Source organism: Ischnura elegans, chromosome 7 (assembly GCF_921293095.1).
Source record: "Ischnura elegans chromosome 7, ioIscEleg1.1, whole genome shotgun sequence".
NCBI classification, from domain to species: Eukaryota; Metazoa; Arthropoda; class Insecta; order Odonata; family Coenagrionidae; genus Ischnura; species Ischnura elegans.
Window position 1 is genome coordinate 41,363,604 of NC_060252.1, and position 17,791 is coordinate 41,381,394.

Consider the following 17,791-nt stretch of genomic DNA (forward strand, 5'->3'; position numbering starts at 1 on the left):
TGAAGTACTTATGAAAAATTACCAGTAATTTTTTTTTACTTTGTGCTTGTTGGAATTCTACCAGATAAAGCGTGAAGCAACTTTTTATATGACCTTAAAGTTATCTCTTCCAAACGAACCTTCCTTAATTGGTACACCCTTTCTCAATGAACTGTATTCTCCGAAATGTTTTTTCTGAGGTTGGACTTATATAATGAAGTTTTTCGAAATATTTGTCGTGGGGATAACGTGCCTTGCTTTTGGTGATTTGCGTAAACAAATATGCCCCTTAATGTACCTTACTATTGAGGCAGTTAGATCCAACATCAATGGTGTTACACAGTTTATATTTTCATCTATTCGTGGCGCGGCGTTTTGGAATTGGCTCATGAAGCATGAGGGGCTCTTGGTTCAGAGCAATCTTTCATGGAACATTTACGCTGCTCTGACCATAATGTATCCTTATAATTGTATCAATTATGTGATGGAATTGCCTTTTAATGAAGGTGTTTTTATTTTCATATTTCAAAATTTGTTAAAATATGACATTGCATGCTTATTGGTTCAATTCTTCACATGGGATGAGATGAATAAGGAATAACCTTCATGACATTGATCTACTTCGAGTATTTTGTGTGAGGAATTACTTATTTTCTTTAATGCTCCTAATGAACCCTGCAATAGCAATTAAATTTTAGTTTTCTTCTCTCGGTTAATACAGCTGAGAATATCCATTAGCTCTCCACCTCCTTTTTATTTCCTTTCAGTTTCTGTTAAAAAATCCTTAAGAAACCAACTTTCAACTTTTTAGCTACATTTTGGGCCACGTTTTTTAAGTATAATTTTAAGGCATTCCATTTACTTCAGCAAGTCTGTTATTAATACTGGAAGAAGTATGCCATAAAATTTCAGACAAGATTTTAATATCTTGTTTCCCCATCCATTGAAGTAAAATTACCACCACTGGTACTTTCTATGAAATTATTTATCCCTATTGCAAGTCGTACCTATTGCAAGTCGTACCTTTTAATTGCACAAGCATTCCACAGGAGGATGTTTGGTGAGGGACGGCGATTTTTTTTCTCCCAAGATTTAATCATTAAGATCAGATTTACTTCATTAAGTGCTCATTGATGATAGTGTCCATAATTCCCTACTTCATAATTTTTCACTCAGCTCCTATTCCAAACTTTATTTCGTTCCATTTGTTTGACAATTCTCCTTTTTCCTTCTCTTTAAGGCTCTTTAAATATATTTTCTGAAAAGAATATGATTTGCATTTCTAACGGCTGCCTCTAATATTCTGTCTATTATTTGAGACACCGTTTTTACTTTATGTATATTTAAAATAACAGCCTTTTTAATCAAAATAGGTACACACTATATCAGAGATATACTGCGTTTAAAATTGATACTCCGTCGGTTTTTAGGGCCTAGCTCCCATGCAACTCACTTAAAATGAAACCTCTCAAAATTTAAAGCAAAGAGAGGTTTCAAACATCCATATTTTAAATATTTTCTGTATAAATATCGTGTAATAGTTTGATTCTTGTTAAATGATGAGGTAAATCCTACATTATTTTCCATTTACTTCAAATATATTGCTTTGGTTTTTATATATTAATTCGAATCTGATTCTAAAGGAAAGGTTCCTTGATTCTAAATATAATGTTCCTTGATAATCTCATGCTCTCGATCTTTTTGCAAATGAAGACTTTTGGGCGAAAATAACTGATTTTCAAACGAATGGAAAATAAGGCATTTCAACCATTGGTGTCTCTCCTTTCTTTGAAATCAAAATAGATAGACGCTATAAGATCCTTTTCGTTTAAAATGGATATTCCGTATGTTTTTAGGGTTTTGCCCCCATTAACCTCTTTATAATGAAATATCTCTAAGTTTAAAGGGAGAAGAGGTTTAAAAAATCCACAATTTTCATACTTTTGAGTGTAAATGGCGAAATGATTTGAGGTTTCTTAAAAGTTAAGGCAATTCTCTGAGTACTCTTCCATTTCGTTCAAATTTATTGCTTTCGTGTTCAAATAATTCCTTGAATCTGATTCCAAATGATAAGGTTCTTTGATAATCTAATGCTCTCGACCTTTGCGCAGTTGAAGACTTCTGAACGAAAATAACTGATTTTCAAAGGGCTGGAAACTAGGGAATTTCAACCAATGGTCTCTTCTCCCTTCTTTCAAGTCCACAACTTTCTCATACTCGCGTTTCCCAAGTTTTTCGGTTTCGCACGAAACTTGTTCTTGAGGTTCCGGCTCCAAATTAAATCCTCCCCGATCTGAGTAAAAATTGCCAAAATTGGCATAATTGTGATAAATTTTACAACTTTGGGCCACAAGTTGGGAATTTAATTGCTGGCTGAAAATCTCTTTGGCTTTCGCCTTCAAATCAAGGTGCTTCAAGGCCCATAAAAACTTTCATAATTGAGATAAAAGTTTCCCTTTCAGGAATGATTGCTGATAGGTGACGTTCTTGAAAATTGTCTATTTCATTCTCGTATATTTGTACATTATCTTCCCCTTTTCTCGTCTCCGCCAAAAGTAGTCCCACATAGTTTGAATGGTTATCATTAAAATAGCATATAACATATTATGTATACTCGGATCTTGTCAAATTATGAGGCGCATGAAAAGTTTGTTTCAAAATTTGAACTTTTACCTAAAAAAATGACCTCTTATGCTTTAACAAGAAATCGAATGCTAAATTAAGCATTGCATAATAATTTATGTTACCTCTAACTCCATTATGGATGTGTATTACTGAATGAAAACTGATGCAATTATATAGATATGGGAACTTAAATTATTAATTATGAAGATATTATGTGTGCATAATAATTTATCTAGATAACAAGCAATTCGCTCAACCATTTACAACGAAATACTCTTTAACGCGAGTGCTGGAGTAGATATGTATGGAAACAGTGCGACATGGCTGATATAACTTTCTAGTTAAGTTAGCGATTAGAATATCCGTTACTGTGGTAATTTTTCGGAAACTGGTACTCAGGGTGGGTCCACGTGGTTAAGTGATCTTTCAGCATCACCTTGGAAATTTTTTTGATGTGGCATCCATCCGCGATTCATCAACAAATGAGACCAATAGCGGGGACACTAATTCTTATAAACTCCATTTTTCGGTATAGGTTGTTACATTTCGTATTATATGCCAATATATTTGATCGTCTATTATAGTATTCAACCGATTAAGGTAGGTTTCCATCTGTAAGATATGTATTGGCACTGATGAGATTTTCATGTTTATGCTTAAATAAGCGCCATTTGAAAATTTGCGTTTTTGCTCACCTCCGCTAAAATATCCGTTTCCCTGTATATTATTTGATAAGCCAGTGGAAAGATTTATTTTTAGTTTTAATCAATAAACTCCTATTTATTTTTCGATTCTGAGTCCGAATATAACCTTCTGGTTACGTACCGAGCTACTTGCATATGCTTGCGTTTCTACTTCACTCCACCCTTTGTAACGCTTAATTTCTCCGGTCTCTTTTCCTGCATCTTACGCCCTCCTTAACCCCCTTGGGCCTTACCTCATCATCCTCAAGCCTTCCGAAGACTTCCTCCTTCTCCTTATTTCGAGAGGCTCCTTGATAATTATGAGATAATTAAAGTCGTTAGAACGAGCACACACTTGGCCGATCGGTAAGAGAAGCTGACGGCACTCCGAAGAGCCCCAAAAACGAACCCTTCCCCCTCCAGTCCCGACCTTTACCCCTCTTTCTATTCCTTCCCCCGATAAGGATCACCCTGTTAAGAGAGGATTCTTTAACCACCTGACTTCTGTACGCCTACTTGAGTTTTACGCCATCCCTTCCCCCTACATTAACTTATGCCCAAACCTACAGGCACAGCTTCCGTTCCCCTCCCCCTAAACCCTCATCCCCAATCTTATCCCCCATGCGTGGTCTTTCTCACCCTCACCAAATATGCTGCCTTTTAAGGCTTTGTCTCGTGGGTTCTTCTCGCATGCTCTTCAGCCGGGGCCACAGTTACCCCCGCTTCACACTTGGCCTTTCTTCTTATCCCTCTGTGCCGAAAATTGCCACGGTCTCTCTAGTGTGTTGCTTGCCATAAGTACTCAGTTCGCACTGGTTAAGGTGGGGGCAATGAGTGTGGAATTTCTCTATTGTTGGGAAAATGATGCCACAAAAGTTTTACCAAAGGGCAATGACATTATTAGAATTAGTCTTCAAGGGGTGAGATTGGGACAAGAAACTTCTTTCTAACACCTCGATATATATTAAATATTTTTAGAAGAATACATTGTCAATGGAACGCGTAAGCATAATTTTGCCTATCGTTTTTATAATTAAGCATCACAGTTTTTAATTATTTTATATGAGGAAGATAAAAGGTTGTTGACAGGTTCATCGTGACATTACTGTTATTACGGATGAGTAAACCAACACAAGAGTATATTACCTGTTCTTTATCTAACCACCCATTTCTACGCGTAAAAACCATCCCTAGGCACACCAATTCATTGAAACCAGTTATAGCATAAATAAATACATTAGATATAAACGTAAATTTTCTTTCCTTGTGCATGGTGAAGGTCCAACTCATTACGCCTGGAATTTAATATTTCATTGCTATGATTTAGCCTGAATCACGCCATCATTTTCTTTCGTCGCGGAAGGTGATCACTATAGCGATCGCTTTTCGCGACCGGAAAAGTGATCGCTCGAGTGGTCATTTTTCTGAATCACACGCTCCCTCCCGCCGTCGACTTTCGCTATCACTTCCGATATCACAGTTAGTAGTCATCGGACCCGCATAACGAAAATATATATCGTTTTTGTCTATCCATTTGGGCATCCGTTATGATTGGCTGATACGGGGTTTTAGTGATGGTTTTTAGCGTCGGAAAAAGCGACCGTACGAGTGATGAAAAAAAAGTAATGGGAATCCTCATCATTAGAGTGTTCGCGGGAAACAATTACCGGCGACGATCATTTGCGAATGATCACTGTAATGATCGCGATAGTGATCGCTCGGAAATGACGGATAAAATGATCGTGGGATTCAGGCTTTAAATTCATAGCTATCTAATTTTTTTCGGAGTAGTGGCGTCCTACTTGGCTTCTGCCCTGGGCAGTTCAAAAAGCTATGTCATGCCCTTGCGTTCTCCCCTTCTTCTTAGAATCTCTCTTTTTCTCCCCCTGCTTCAGCGCACTTCACTGAGTAAACACGTCCTCGTATTTGGGGGGAGAGAGGATCGCGAGGGTTCCGTACCGACATCCCACTTACTCTCTTGCCTCCCTCACGGCCGTGTTCTTAATTAATACCCCGACGATACGGTAGTCCTCATCTCAAGCCCCTCTCCTCTTAAGGCACACGCATCCGCTGAGTATGACATCCTACACGGCTGCTAACACGCTTGACTTCGACGTTTTCGAGGTACACTTGGCTTCCTGTCATAACAAGGAGCTTTGTTATCGTTCCTGATCATAATTGGGGCTTTTGTTTAACCTATGAACTCATTTGCTTATTTTTGTGCTTCCAAGTGGTGTACACCCTGTTCTTCCTCTTACAATTTAATCTACTTCATTCCTATAGCATATTCAAGTTATTGAAAGTTTTCATTTTCCTTGTACTACCAAATTTTAGTAGATATAATTGAGCGCCTGATCGAATTTGTGCCTGACATTAATTGAAGCTTTTGTTTTCTTCATCAACAAGTTACCTTATCGAGTTATCAACTCGTATAGTGTCTTGTTTACTTTCATACACACCGCTCATTATATTTTTGCTACATATTTAAGCTATTGGAAGTTTTAATTTTCCTCAAACTACTAATTTTTAGTTGATGTCATTTAGCTCTTGATCATTATCTTTCCTGATCATAATTAAAGCTTTTGTTTTATCTCTGATCTCTTTTGGTTATTGTGATACCTAGTGGTGTATGCCCTGTTCTTCCTCTTACAATTCCTACAGCATATTCAAAGTATTGAAAGTTTTCATTTTCCTCGAGCTATCAATTTTAATTTAATGTAATTTAACGTCTGATTGTATTTTTACCCTAATATTAATTAAGGTTTTTGTTTTCTTTATCAGCCAGTTTTCTTATCGTGATATAAAATCGTACAATGCCTTGTTTATTCTCATGCACTCAATTTAATTGCACAATGTAGCCTAATTAAGTTATTGCAAGTATTTATTTTCTTCGAACAACTAATTTTTAGTTCATATTATTTAACTTTTGATCATAATGCGTTCCTAATCATAATTATGGCTTTTAGTTTCTTTGGAAAATCTTTCGATTATCTTGTTATCAACTGTAATAATGTCTTGTTCATTCTCTTACAATCAATTAATTATATTTTGGCAGCCTATTTAAGCTATGAACATTTTTCATCGCGGTCAAACCAATAATATTTATTTGATATAATATTACGCTTTCTTGAATTTAGTGGAAGCTGATATTCAATGTTTGGTAAGAAGTTTAATGCACTAATAAGTTTAATTTGGCCTTTACCTGAGAACACGATCCTTCTCAGCATCTCATGGAGCTTTGTTATCGTTCCATATCTATTTTGGTCCTTACTTTTCTGCCACGGAGACTTATCAAGTGATCATAGACAAGTAACTCTTATGACTTCACTTCATTAGTTTCTACTGCTCAATGCACATAAATGCACATAAATGCACAATGTGTCTCCCTTAAAATTATTTGGATAAAAGTTATGAGTATATATTTTACACAGAGTGATAATTTTCAGAAACAAGTGTAGCCAAACCTTTTCAAGGACTGAACAAAAAATTATTAATTACTTATCAAAATAGACAAATTTCATTGAATTCTATGTCTCAATCATCCTTCTTCCATTATCATTCGGCTCTTTTTTAAATAATAAGATAAGGATTGACTGCATCATTAGACACTATAATGACGTTAGAAATAAAATCTAAGGGAAAATTGATCAAAAGGTTCCCCAAAAGAGGCCGGAAGGATGGACGAATAATTAGTTGAATCATTTAAGCACTTCAAGTAGAAGAGTAAACTTGCATGTGGAATGTAGAAATATGGCGCTGTAGGAAATCAACCTTAGCATTTCTATACTATGGAGGAAATTCCCGATCTTGATCTTCTGGTAACCCATTACTACACAGCTTCTCAAACAATTCATTGTTACCTTCCTCTGTGACTATCCTTACCCTTCATTTATTCAATTCAACTTATTCAATTTATCATTTACCCTCCATTTTCTTTACTTAAAATTTCTTCCTCTTAAGGTACTTATATCCTTACTATTCTCGCTGAGCTGTATACCATAAAAACCTCTATTGACCTTACTTTTGGGATGTTTATCATATTTTTTCTCTCATTTATCATTCACTCGAGGCCATTATTGCGTAGATAGTACTAATTTCATGAACCAAACTTCGAATCTGAATTAAAAAGCGATCTGAAAATGAATCCACAAATGTTAGTATTTTCATAAACATTTTCATTCCCGTTGCCTCGCTTCTCGATTTATGTGAAAACCTTTTTTTTATTTATCTCGAACTAATGATCTTGGTTTGAGATAAGTAGTGTAAAAATATGCAAAAAAAATGGTTTCTTCAATTGTAATACTCCTGCCGAGTGCAGAGTAGTTGTATAGGTTTTTTACTATTTGAATATGAAGTAGCAAGAATTATAGTAAGTAGTAGTTTAAAACTGAAAATAAAATCTCGTAAGTATTTTATTTACGTTTATCATAGTTAAATTTATTTCCAAACTTATATTAGGTTGAATAGATCGTAGATTTTTAACATTTTCTCTAAAAGCCGCTGTTAAGGCTACATTTGAGCATGATTTATCTGTATTATCTTTAACTTTTTTATTTTCTTTTCGTTTCATGCCTGTTCCTCGTGGGGAAAAAACAATCCATTGGCGAAATGCAGAAAACGAGACTGATGGAGGCTGAGCAGTGGTTCCTGCGAGCCAAAGAGCTTGCCCCTAATGACTCCAGCGTCTTCCAACACTTCGGTAAGTTTCCTTTGGTTAGAAAGCATTGCCGTTACCATTTTGATGACTGTGTTTTCACGCTAATTATTTGAGTCAATATCGGCATTTGTTTACGCTCGCGTTTCGTCGATTGTTTTGCAATCAAGTGTTTCGAGATTCTTTGTGTCACTCATAAATTTTAGTGCAATAAAATTAGGTTATCAAAGCGTTAAAGATCAAAAAAGGAAAGCATACTGTCTAGAAGAAACGGGCCTTTTGAACCAAAAATTGTGAATCCCATCAAATGTTAAATGTTTTTATGAAAGTATACCGGGACTAGCCACGGTGATAACTTTTTACGGAGTCACCCGCAATGCACAAATAGTGCGAAAAATCCACAGAAGAAAAATCATTCGCCTTGACCGGGATTCGAACCCGGAAATTTCCACAGGGGAGAATGATGCCTCGGTAGCTTAACTGGCTAAAGCACTCGGCCGGAAATCGAGGGATCCGGGTTCGAATCCCGGTCAAGGCGATTGATTTTTCTTCTGTGGATTTTTCGCACTGTTAAATGTTTTCTTAACGCCTTAGACCAGGGCCAGTTGCCATAAGTGACAAAGGGCTAATTTATGTCTTTCTCTAAGTGTATCCCGATATTTTCTGCTAAAATTTTACTTCCAGCTGTATTTTGATAAAGCAAGAGCGTTTTTTTTTTGTTTCTCCGTTTTCAAATTGGACATGTTCAACTGTTTTACAGTTTTTTGATTTTTTCCTTACACACCGAAAAGTATTTTTCTGAGACTCTATGGTATGCATTTCAAGATGAATTTCCCTTTCATGAATTAAAATATTTTATTAATTTTCTGAATACACTTTTGTATCAATTGAAACTATAAATACACTTTACCTTTTGAAAAATATTCAATTTTCACATTACGCGAGAAAATAAATCAAAGGTCATTTAATAACATTTTCAACGTTTAATCAATATTAAAAATTGAGGTTTTTATCTTCTATGATATCAAAATTGCGTTGTTGGTTAAAAATAATGTGAATGTGATATTGTTTGAGATAGATTTAAAAAATGTTTTCAAAATCGTGAATGGGAATTATTTGTTAGTACGATTTGGCGGCAGTGGTGCACGCTTTCCTACGAAAAAAAGAGAAAAAGAAACCGTCTAGCTGTTCTCCTTGCCATCTTGAGAAATATATTGTGATTATTTGTACACAAAAAATAATCCCCCACTTAACTAGGCAAAGTAAAGTAGGTTTCGATAGTGGTAACTAGCGTGTCTTTCATGACGGTGTCGATATTCTCCGTTCTCGTACCTATCCTTATCCTCAAGGTGTCGTTGGGCTCTCATCTCAGCAAGATTGTATCTCTGAAGGCCCATACTGTTATCCGAACCAATGATACTAATAAAATTTTCCAACGGTTTTTTAAAGGTTTCCAACGGTGTTTTTTGTGCATAGTGACAATAGTCTCACCTGCGCTCCAGCAGGTGTCTTAACATGGAAGTGGTCCATCTTACAGAGCCCCGTCGTCTTGGTCATAATCATATTAGCCGAACAGGCAAAGACGCCTCATGGAACGCTGGCAAATTAGTTGTCACTATAAACAACGAGCACGGTTGGAAACCCTGAAAGATTCTACGATTCATTACGCAACACCGTGGAAGCCGTCGCATCACCTTCAATGATTCTAATTTCCTTCAAATGAAGTGTTCCGTTAATGAATTGTCGCTCTCCATTACCATTGATTAAAACAGCATAATTAATGCTCACCCGTGAATCGCGTTTGGTCAAAAAAAAGCGTAATTAATAATTTAAGTGCAATTTCATTCATTGTCAGCGAAACTAGCTGGTATCATAAAACAAAATGAACGACAATTGTGGGCTTCATGGGTCGAGAAGTTGATTGGATCCTGATCCGAACAAAAGGAATAAATATTGCCTTTGTTTTTTAGTATGGTGCTTGGTTGAATAGCTATTTTTAAATTAATGGAATTTCGCTTATTAGGTATCAGCTGAATGCAATCCCCCTGAGAATAGTATTATGATTTCATTTGTGGTGGTTCTACTTTGAAAACTATAGCGTGATAATGTGCTCCTCCATTTTATGGCTTTCGCTTTTATATTTAGTATGCCTAAATTTTATTCCTAACAAATATCTTTGACCGAAGAGTCGGAGTCAAATTATTTATAACCATGGGTATTGTAGTGCATATGTCGTTGAAAATTGACACTACCACATTATTGGTCATATTGCATTGTTATAATTATCATATTTTAAAACAGGATGCTTAGACAAGTGCAATGCTTATGATCACAAAAGATGACTATTATATCCATAGAATGTAGTAGTAAATCAATGCTATATTTTTAGGTTTAACGTCATTAAAATTGGTTTAGAGTAAAAAGTTTCAGGATTTCTCCAAGATTGAAATTTATAAGTGATTGAAGGAAAGTGATAGAAAAGTGTTTAGCAGTCACGGATCAATTAATGAACGATGTCAAAGATCATATTTTCAATCCTCTAAAGGAAGTATTTGCGAGCTATGACCGTATCATTATCATATGCATCCAAAAATAGGGCGACCAAATGTCTCATGAAGGGAACGTATCACTTTTGAAACTTCTTAGACAGTTTAACGTGTTTAATCCTAACTCCCCAATCTTATCACCTGACACTTGACCTAGCCGCCTAGAAGTTTTGGAGACAAATTTGCGGGAGAATAGCTCTTTTCCCCAAGTCTTCTATTATAAACAGATAACTAAGCTTATAGGCTAAAGATCACAAGCTTCAGGCTACGGTATTAGTCTCAATATAGTCCATGGAAGAAGAAAAAGAAGAATAAAATTGGAGACCGACAAAATTGGCAAGCCCATGAGACCCTTAAAATTTTCAGCCAAAGAAACATCGTTAAAAAAATGTTAGCATGCGGAGGAGAAAGTGGATAAGAAAAGGAAAAGCTAACGTAAACACTGTTATCACTTTCCCTTCCCAGGCTCCATTGTGCCGCGTGGGTTTTTGAGCCGAAGGGATTGGTAGGGAATAAAAGAACGTGGTGGAGTTTAAAAAAGGTCTCCGAACACATAATGCAGTCTGCTTACCTTTGGTCGCACTCCTTTATACATAATAGATTCGAATTTATAACACCCTTTTCTCGGGCTTCACCTTCCATGTACCCTGGGGTTCCTCCCACAATGTGGACCTCTTGGAAGGAGAATAAAGTACACCAGCCCTTACACTTTCGTCCTCTGCTTGCTGCCTTTTACAACGTAGCTCTTACAGGTATATGCGTCTCTCAAGTCCTCTTTCAGAGGTCAAAGACGGTGCTTTTTAGATATCACTGCATCCCACCGTGTGCATGAATTAATCATTAGAACGGTACGGAGAACCCTCCAGCATACGTGATTCTAGGCCTATAAACGCCGTCTCGAGTGGAGAAAGCTGCCACATCGGTATTATAATGGCAAAATCGAGGATGCTGTAAATTTTCCTCAGGCTTAACCTCTGAATATAGATGGTTTATCTTTCCAGGACGGGCGAGATAATTTAATGTACAGTTGATTATGTTTCCCCCTGGTAAAATAGTATTCCTAATTATGTTTTTTTTTAAGATTCTACCAACATTTCACCATAGCTGCCTAATTTCTTTCTTCAATATAATCACTTTATTTATTGTGACGAATTTGTGGTTATGTTTCTCCTCCAAGACATTATATTCTCAGCGAGAAATCATTTATATATGAACTGATAAGAAAATTCCTTGAATATTGAAATGAAAGATAGTTGCACTTTTCCACAATTATGTACAGCGTACGACGTGTATCGGGTCACAGAGTCTTCTAGTACATGATAAGACATCTCGTTTAACACCTTCTACCAGGTGTCTTATAACAAACGATGGCTCTGTGAGCTGAAACGCGTGGTACGTATAAAATAGTTTCGGAAAGCTACTATTCAAAAAACTACTTTTCATTTCAACACGTAGAACGTCCACTCTACACTGCTTAAACGAATTAGGCTGGAAGCCGCCGGAGCCTCGGAGGCTGCACGCTAGGCTTAGATTTCTTGAACAAATGAGATTGGATATCATTAAGAGCGACACGTAGAACATAATATTAGAGCCACACTACATTTTTAGATCCGATAGAAGCGATAAATTATGAGAGATATTTTGCCGAACGGATACATATGGGAATTCGTTTTTCCCCCGAACCATAAAGGAGTTTAATAAATGATAATCTTAACTTCGTTAGAGCTCTTCATTTTTATGTGTAAACGTCTGGTGTCCTAACATCTTTTGCCTCACGTCTTTTAGTTGGCCTGCGGGGTATTATGTAGATGTATATCGGAATCTGAACTTGAATCGTTTAAACTTATTCGGAATGCCGGAATTTTAACGGTCAATATCTTTCCGTACCTCACTGACCAAATGTAAACGATATCCATTGCTAGGGGCTTCTACCAAAATTCTACCAAAATGTGCCATTGAGCTCAGTGCCTCAAATATGATGAATGAAGAGATGTCCGTCTCGAAACCTATAATCGCCTTTCAGTCGTCACGAAAAACTCACAGAAGTAGGGTGTACAGCATACTCTCCAGGATATAATGTTTATTCTCCAATAGTTTTCGGCTCCGGAAACTTCTCTCACTTGATATTTGTTCCATCATCATTGTTTAACATCCTAAAGCACTTAAGCTTGTGTGTTTTGATCATAAGTATACCTGAAAAAGTTTATTCATGAAGGTTAAATGTAATTTTTTCTAAAATCCACACTGCATACCAAAGCTTTATATAAACTTAAATAATAATGCATTTTATTGCCATACTAAATCAAATGCCGATGCTTTCATGAATGTTGGTGTAAGCGGCCCGAGTAAGAATTCAGAGCCTAAATGCCATAAGAATTTCATTATTACTTCTATTACGTACATTAAAATTACAATTTAGTTACACTCACACTTAAAATTTTATCATCATAATACGAAATTATTCTTTGTTCGTTTAATCGCTTTCTTAGATTAAATTTTTAAATGCAGATTTATTGATCCATAACATTTTGTATTGATGAATTTCATTAAACATTTATCGAGTTCTGTTTTTGGATTAGCAGATATTTTTGTTTGAATATTCATTTATATGTATTTTTGCTTTTAAATAATCACATATCAGATTGACATTTGTTGAGGGTAATTAAAGTATAAAATTTCAATTTCATTTGAAATTAATCATCTGCGATCGGATGCTCAAACAAACCATATCAAAATAGCCTTTAATACACACTCAAGTTTGGATTCGAAATTCTATTTCATTTGAAAGCAATTAACATTGACTACTCCACCATTTTATGAGTATTTATATGACCTCGCTGAAATTGCGTGCGTATTAATTAAAACTGTGTTTGATGACCTTTTTGCCGATTTTATTTAATCATCATGAGAATTTTCTGAAAAAAGAAACTAATAAAATTGTTATCCGCCCACCGCTGTCATATTTGGTTGAGCGCCTGATTTTACGCGTATTGTATTCGTATTGTTCAGCTTATTATAGCAATGATTTGTGTAATAATTTGATACAGTTTTAGGGTGGAAAAAATACCCCTTTAGATACTTACGTATTAAATTGTCTACAAGGGCAATGGATTCATGTTAAACCTCATACACTCCTGATAGTATTTCTCTAAGACAGACATTATCGGCGTTTCTATAAGTACTCCGTTGAAAATTAATGCACATAATTAAGAAGTCGTGATTCGACTGCTTGATATCATCGGTTACACTAGATTTTTAAATTTAAACGACAGTGATGATCCTGTAACTAGATATTAATTTTGGAACTTTAACACCTTTTGTTACGTAAGTGATAACTTGCAAAAAGAGATATGTACCCTCCGATATTGTGTCATGAGTGTGAATATCAGGTTATCCCTATTAGTTGAAAATGCATGAAGAAATAACGTGAGTAAGGAAATAAGAGTATAATTAGGTTTTAGGTGCGGGGGTTATTTTTCGGTATCGAGTTTTATCTCAGTGGACACTTTCATCATTTTGAAATGATCTTGAATGATATCACGAGGAAAAATAATTGAATCCAGTAAAAATTATTGACGGTAATTGACAATTAACGATAGTTAAAAAAATATTGTTCTGCTAATTGAAAGCGTACGATTCAAACGCTGATAAAAATGACCAAAATATTCTCCACTTTATACCGAAACTGATTTCTGGATTTGTCATCGGAATGATTTACCCCAAGACAGCGTCGGTAGCTTTGATTCAATCCTTAGGGAGTCATATTTTTTATACACGCAGATTTATTTATTATTTCATTGAAAGTGAAAAATAGTATTCCAGTCGTGATTGCGTGACTTCTCTAATCTAGTGAGAATGTAACAGAATGACCCATGTTACAAAGCAAATGCAAAGACTTAATCTTTTCTTCGGCTCAGGGAAATTAATGAGGGAAATAATAAACGTAGTATATTTTACAGTATCTAAAGAATATAGGAAATTTTGTTGGACAATTTACGCTAATTAAAAATCAAGACAGGGACGAGAAGGAGAAGCGAGAATGAGTTATTAGAAAAAAATTGTTAATGGGCTCCAACCAACCGTAAGAGGAAAATTTAATCTTCAAAATAGGAGAGTCACATTTCTTATTCATGATTGATAGATAAATTTGCCTAATTTTCAGAACCTTAACATGTGAATATTTAGCGCAAGAAAACTAGTGTGACAAAAAGTTAACTTAATATCCCTTTAAAACGCAAAGAAAAATATCTTGATATATATCTGAGGAAATGAAACCTTGATGTTCTAGAAACTTTGTTGAATCATAACTCTTATCAGTATATATTAACTATAGCAATATTTTGCATGATTTCATAAATCTGATGGTTATATATATGGTAAGAATGGTATTCTTAGGCATTTTTCTCCTCAGGAGTAAAAATGCCTAAGATGTCAATTTGAATGTCAATTTTGCCCTTCAACGTTGCGAATTTTTCGTTTCTGCGGCCAGTTAGTATTTAACTCTCATGTGAAACGATATCATCTATGTATGGCCTCGTGGATTTTCATGTACCATTTCTTTTATATTTTTATATAGATGGCCTTTTGCTTCCTGTAAATGTCAGAGGCCGTTCAGACGTCCGCTGCATAAACTGGGGGGCATATTGTAGGCGAAGGAATGTTTGCCCGTGGCTATAGGGAAGAGGAATTCAAGTGGCCCAAACATTTTATCGTTCCGACTCACGAAATTGGTGAAAGGTCTTACCTTCCAGAGTTTTATTCGAGCGTCGGGCTTCAGCTCTTCGTCTTGAGATACCGTGATTCGTTTGTGCCGGTTCACGCTGACTTTATCCCTTGAGAAGGTGGGTTGGCGAGGATAGGTTGGGCGTACCAGCTGAAGATAGGATCCTAAGGGACGTTGGGAACGTGCGATCAATTTGAGCCCCTCGGCGCCTCTTCTTATCAAAACTTCAGTAATCTCGGCATCGCCTATCGTTCGTGAAGGCCTTCTTTTAGTCGATTCCTTGCTTGAGTGGCAAGCCACGTCCACCTACGAAACTTATTGTTGTTTTCAGCGCCTCAAGCTGTGTTCTCGGGCTGGAAAATCGTCCTTTTTTATCGCCATAGATACAAGATGTCCGCATGATGTCATTGAGGGTTTTTTTTTAATTAGAGAAGCGATGGTAAGGTTTTCGTTCGTCATATTCATGGCCAAAGAAATGCATAATTTTATCAGTTCATTGCAAGTATATGCCACCGTGTAGCATAGATTGGACCTTCCAACAAACGATATGGCTTAAAAAGACCAAGTTGAACCTGTAAATAATGGAAGTTATTATTTTGAAAACGTATTTAAAACATGTATTAACTATCAAATTTCAGTAGCATTAATATTTAATTTCCTCATAAGTATGGTAGGATAGCATTCCTTGTAGTTTTAAAATTATATTAATGAAGCATTTTTATTACCAGTTTCCAGTAATATTGATGGCTACAGAAATACATAATTTTTCGCTTCAATTCAAATACGATCAACTTAGCAAATGTCAATAGCATTTGTGTTCAATTTCCGCGCGAGTAAGTCAAGTTTATTTTTATTTTATTTTTACTTTGGGAATTATATTGCAAGTTACACTGTGGTGATATTATGTTAACATTTTTGCTACTATGTCATAGTAAATTTTGTTTTTTTTATCTTATTCTCATCGAATGAGCAATGCCTTGCTACTAGGATTACATTTTTCAGCTTAAAATCAATTTGAGGCGCTCATCAGCTCCTTATATCAAAACCCATCGCCGGAGTCTATAAGTCACCAATCGTTTGCAGAGGGCGTGTTGTAGTCGACTCTTTGTCGGTATGGCAAGCCATGTCCATCCGCGGAACATATGATTGTGGTCAGCAACTCAGGCTCAGTCCTCCGGTTCTTGTATTGTTTCTCTTTCGACAGAGGTATGATATTCCTACATTATGTGGGGGGAGTTATTAATTACTACTAGAGAGGCTGAAGAAAAGATAGCGTGCACCATATTGACGGCCACAGAAATATATATTTTATCACTTTATCGTGAATATGCGATAGCTATAAAATGTTTGTGACATCATTATTTTATATACGCACAAAGTATGTCAGTATACCATTTGCATTCTTAAAAGGACATTGCATGAACTGTTTTCAATGCTAGTTTCCCTGTGCTTTTTACACGTTTAACTTTTGACAACTTGACCATTTTAATTATGATCTATGAATTAACAATGTCTCTCTCCCATTTAAAGATAAAAAGTTTCTATTTACGATCCTCGGCATTTCATACTTATATTATTTTACGATTATTTTTTAGGATGCCATCGGCAACTTCTTATGAAAAATTTGTAGTCTCATTCTTGCTTATCACTCCGGCCAACTAGTCTATTCCTTTCCTCAACGGAAAATCATGTCCACCCAAAAAACGTAGGTATTATGGTTTCCGGAAACAATTTAATTTTATTGATAAACTAGCTGACCCGGCGAACTTCGTACCGCCTAACAATCAATGAACTTACAGTTTACTTACACCAGTTATAAATCAAGAGCGGCTGTATCGTTTTTAATCAAGTTTAATTTATTATAATAAAATAAGGATACAAATTCAATAAAACTACGTAAATGAGTACCAAAATTGCTTGTCAGAAAGATATTTTCTTTTTTGAATCTACACATGGTGGATCGAAGCACGTTTACGCGGATCTTTTTCAATAAATTTTCTTACGTTTTAGCTTAAGAAATTTTGGGCATTGTGGTTTAATGAAGCAGTTCATGAAATAAAAATTATACGCATTCAGTTGTTGGCTATTAGCGCTATTAGCTGTAAAAAATGTTTTTAGGTCCAAGTCTGTTGCATACACTTGGCCCATTCAGGGGGCAGGTTGACACAACCCCAGACCGACGCTTAACTGATGCTCAAAATCGTGAAAGAAAAGCCCCTATGAAGCAGCATTCCCATTAAATGACTTAAGGCGCGCCAGTTTTAGTATCTCTGTTTGGAAAAAATGCAATGCGTAAACGTACTGCATGCGTAAACGCACCACGGTGAGCCCTACACATTCGGGTTTAATGTCTTGCGTCAAGCACCTTCTGATAAACAACACTTTTGGCTTTGTTATCAGGCACAAGATGAAGCGGATGAAGCTAATTAAATATAGCGAAGCAAAGCAGTGACGCAGCGAGGGGAGGTTTTGGGGATAAACCCCCCCCCCCCCCCCCAAGAGCTTAAGAGAGTTTTTTTATGAAAGATTTTGTTATTAATATTAGGGGGACGGATGACTAACAAACAAAACATATTTAACT

The 17,791-nt window shown here is 36.0% G+C and overlaps 1 protein-coding gene across 1 annotated transcript in view; it reads left to right on the plus strand.

The window, feature by feature from the left end:
• Positions 1-17,791, plus strand: part of LOC124162962 (protein O-mannosyl-transferase TMTC2-like) — a 507,991-nt gene that overhangs the window by 409,662 nt on the left and 80,538 nt on the right. Inside the window, exon 8 of the mRNA XM_046539742.1 lies at positions 7,902-7,986. Within this exon, the coding sequence (XP_046395698.1) occupies positions 7,902-7,986 (85 nt within the window). The remainder of the gene's footprint in view (positions 1-7,901; positions 7,987-17,791) is intronic.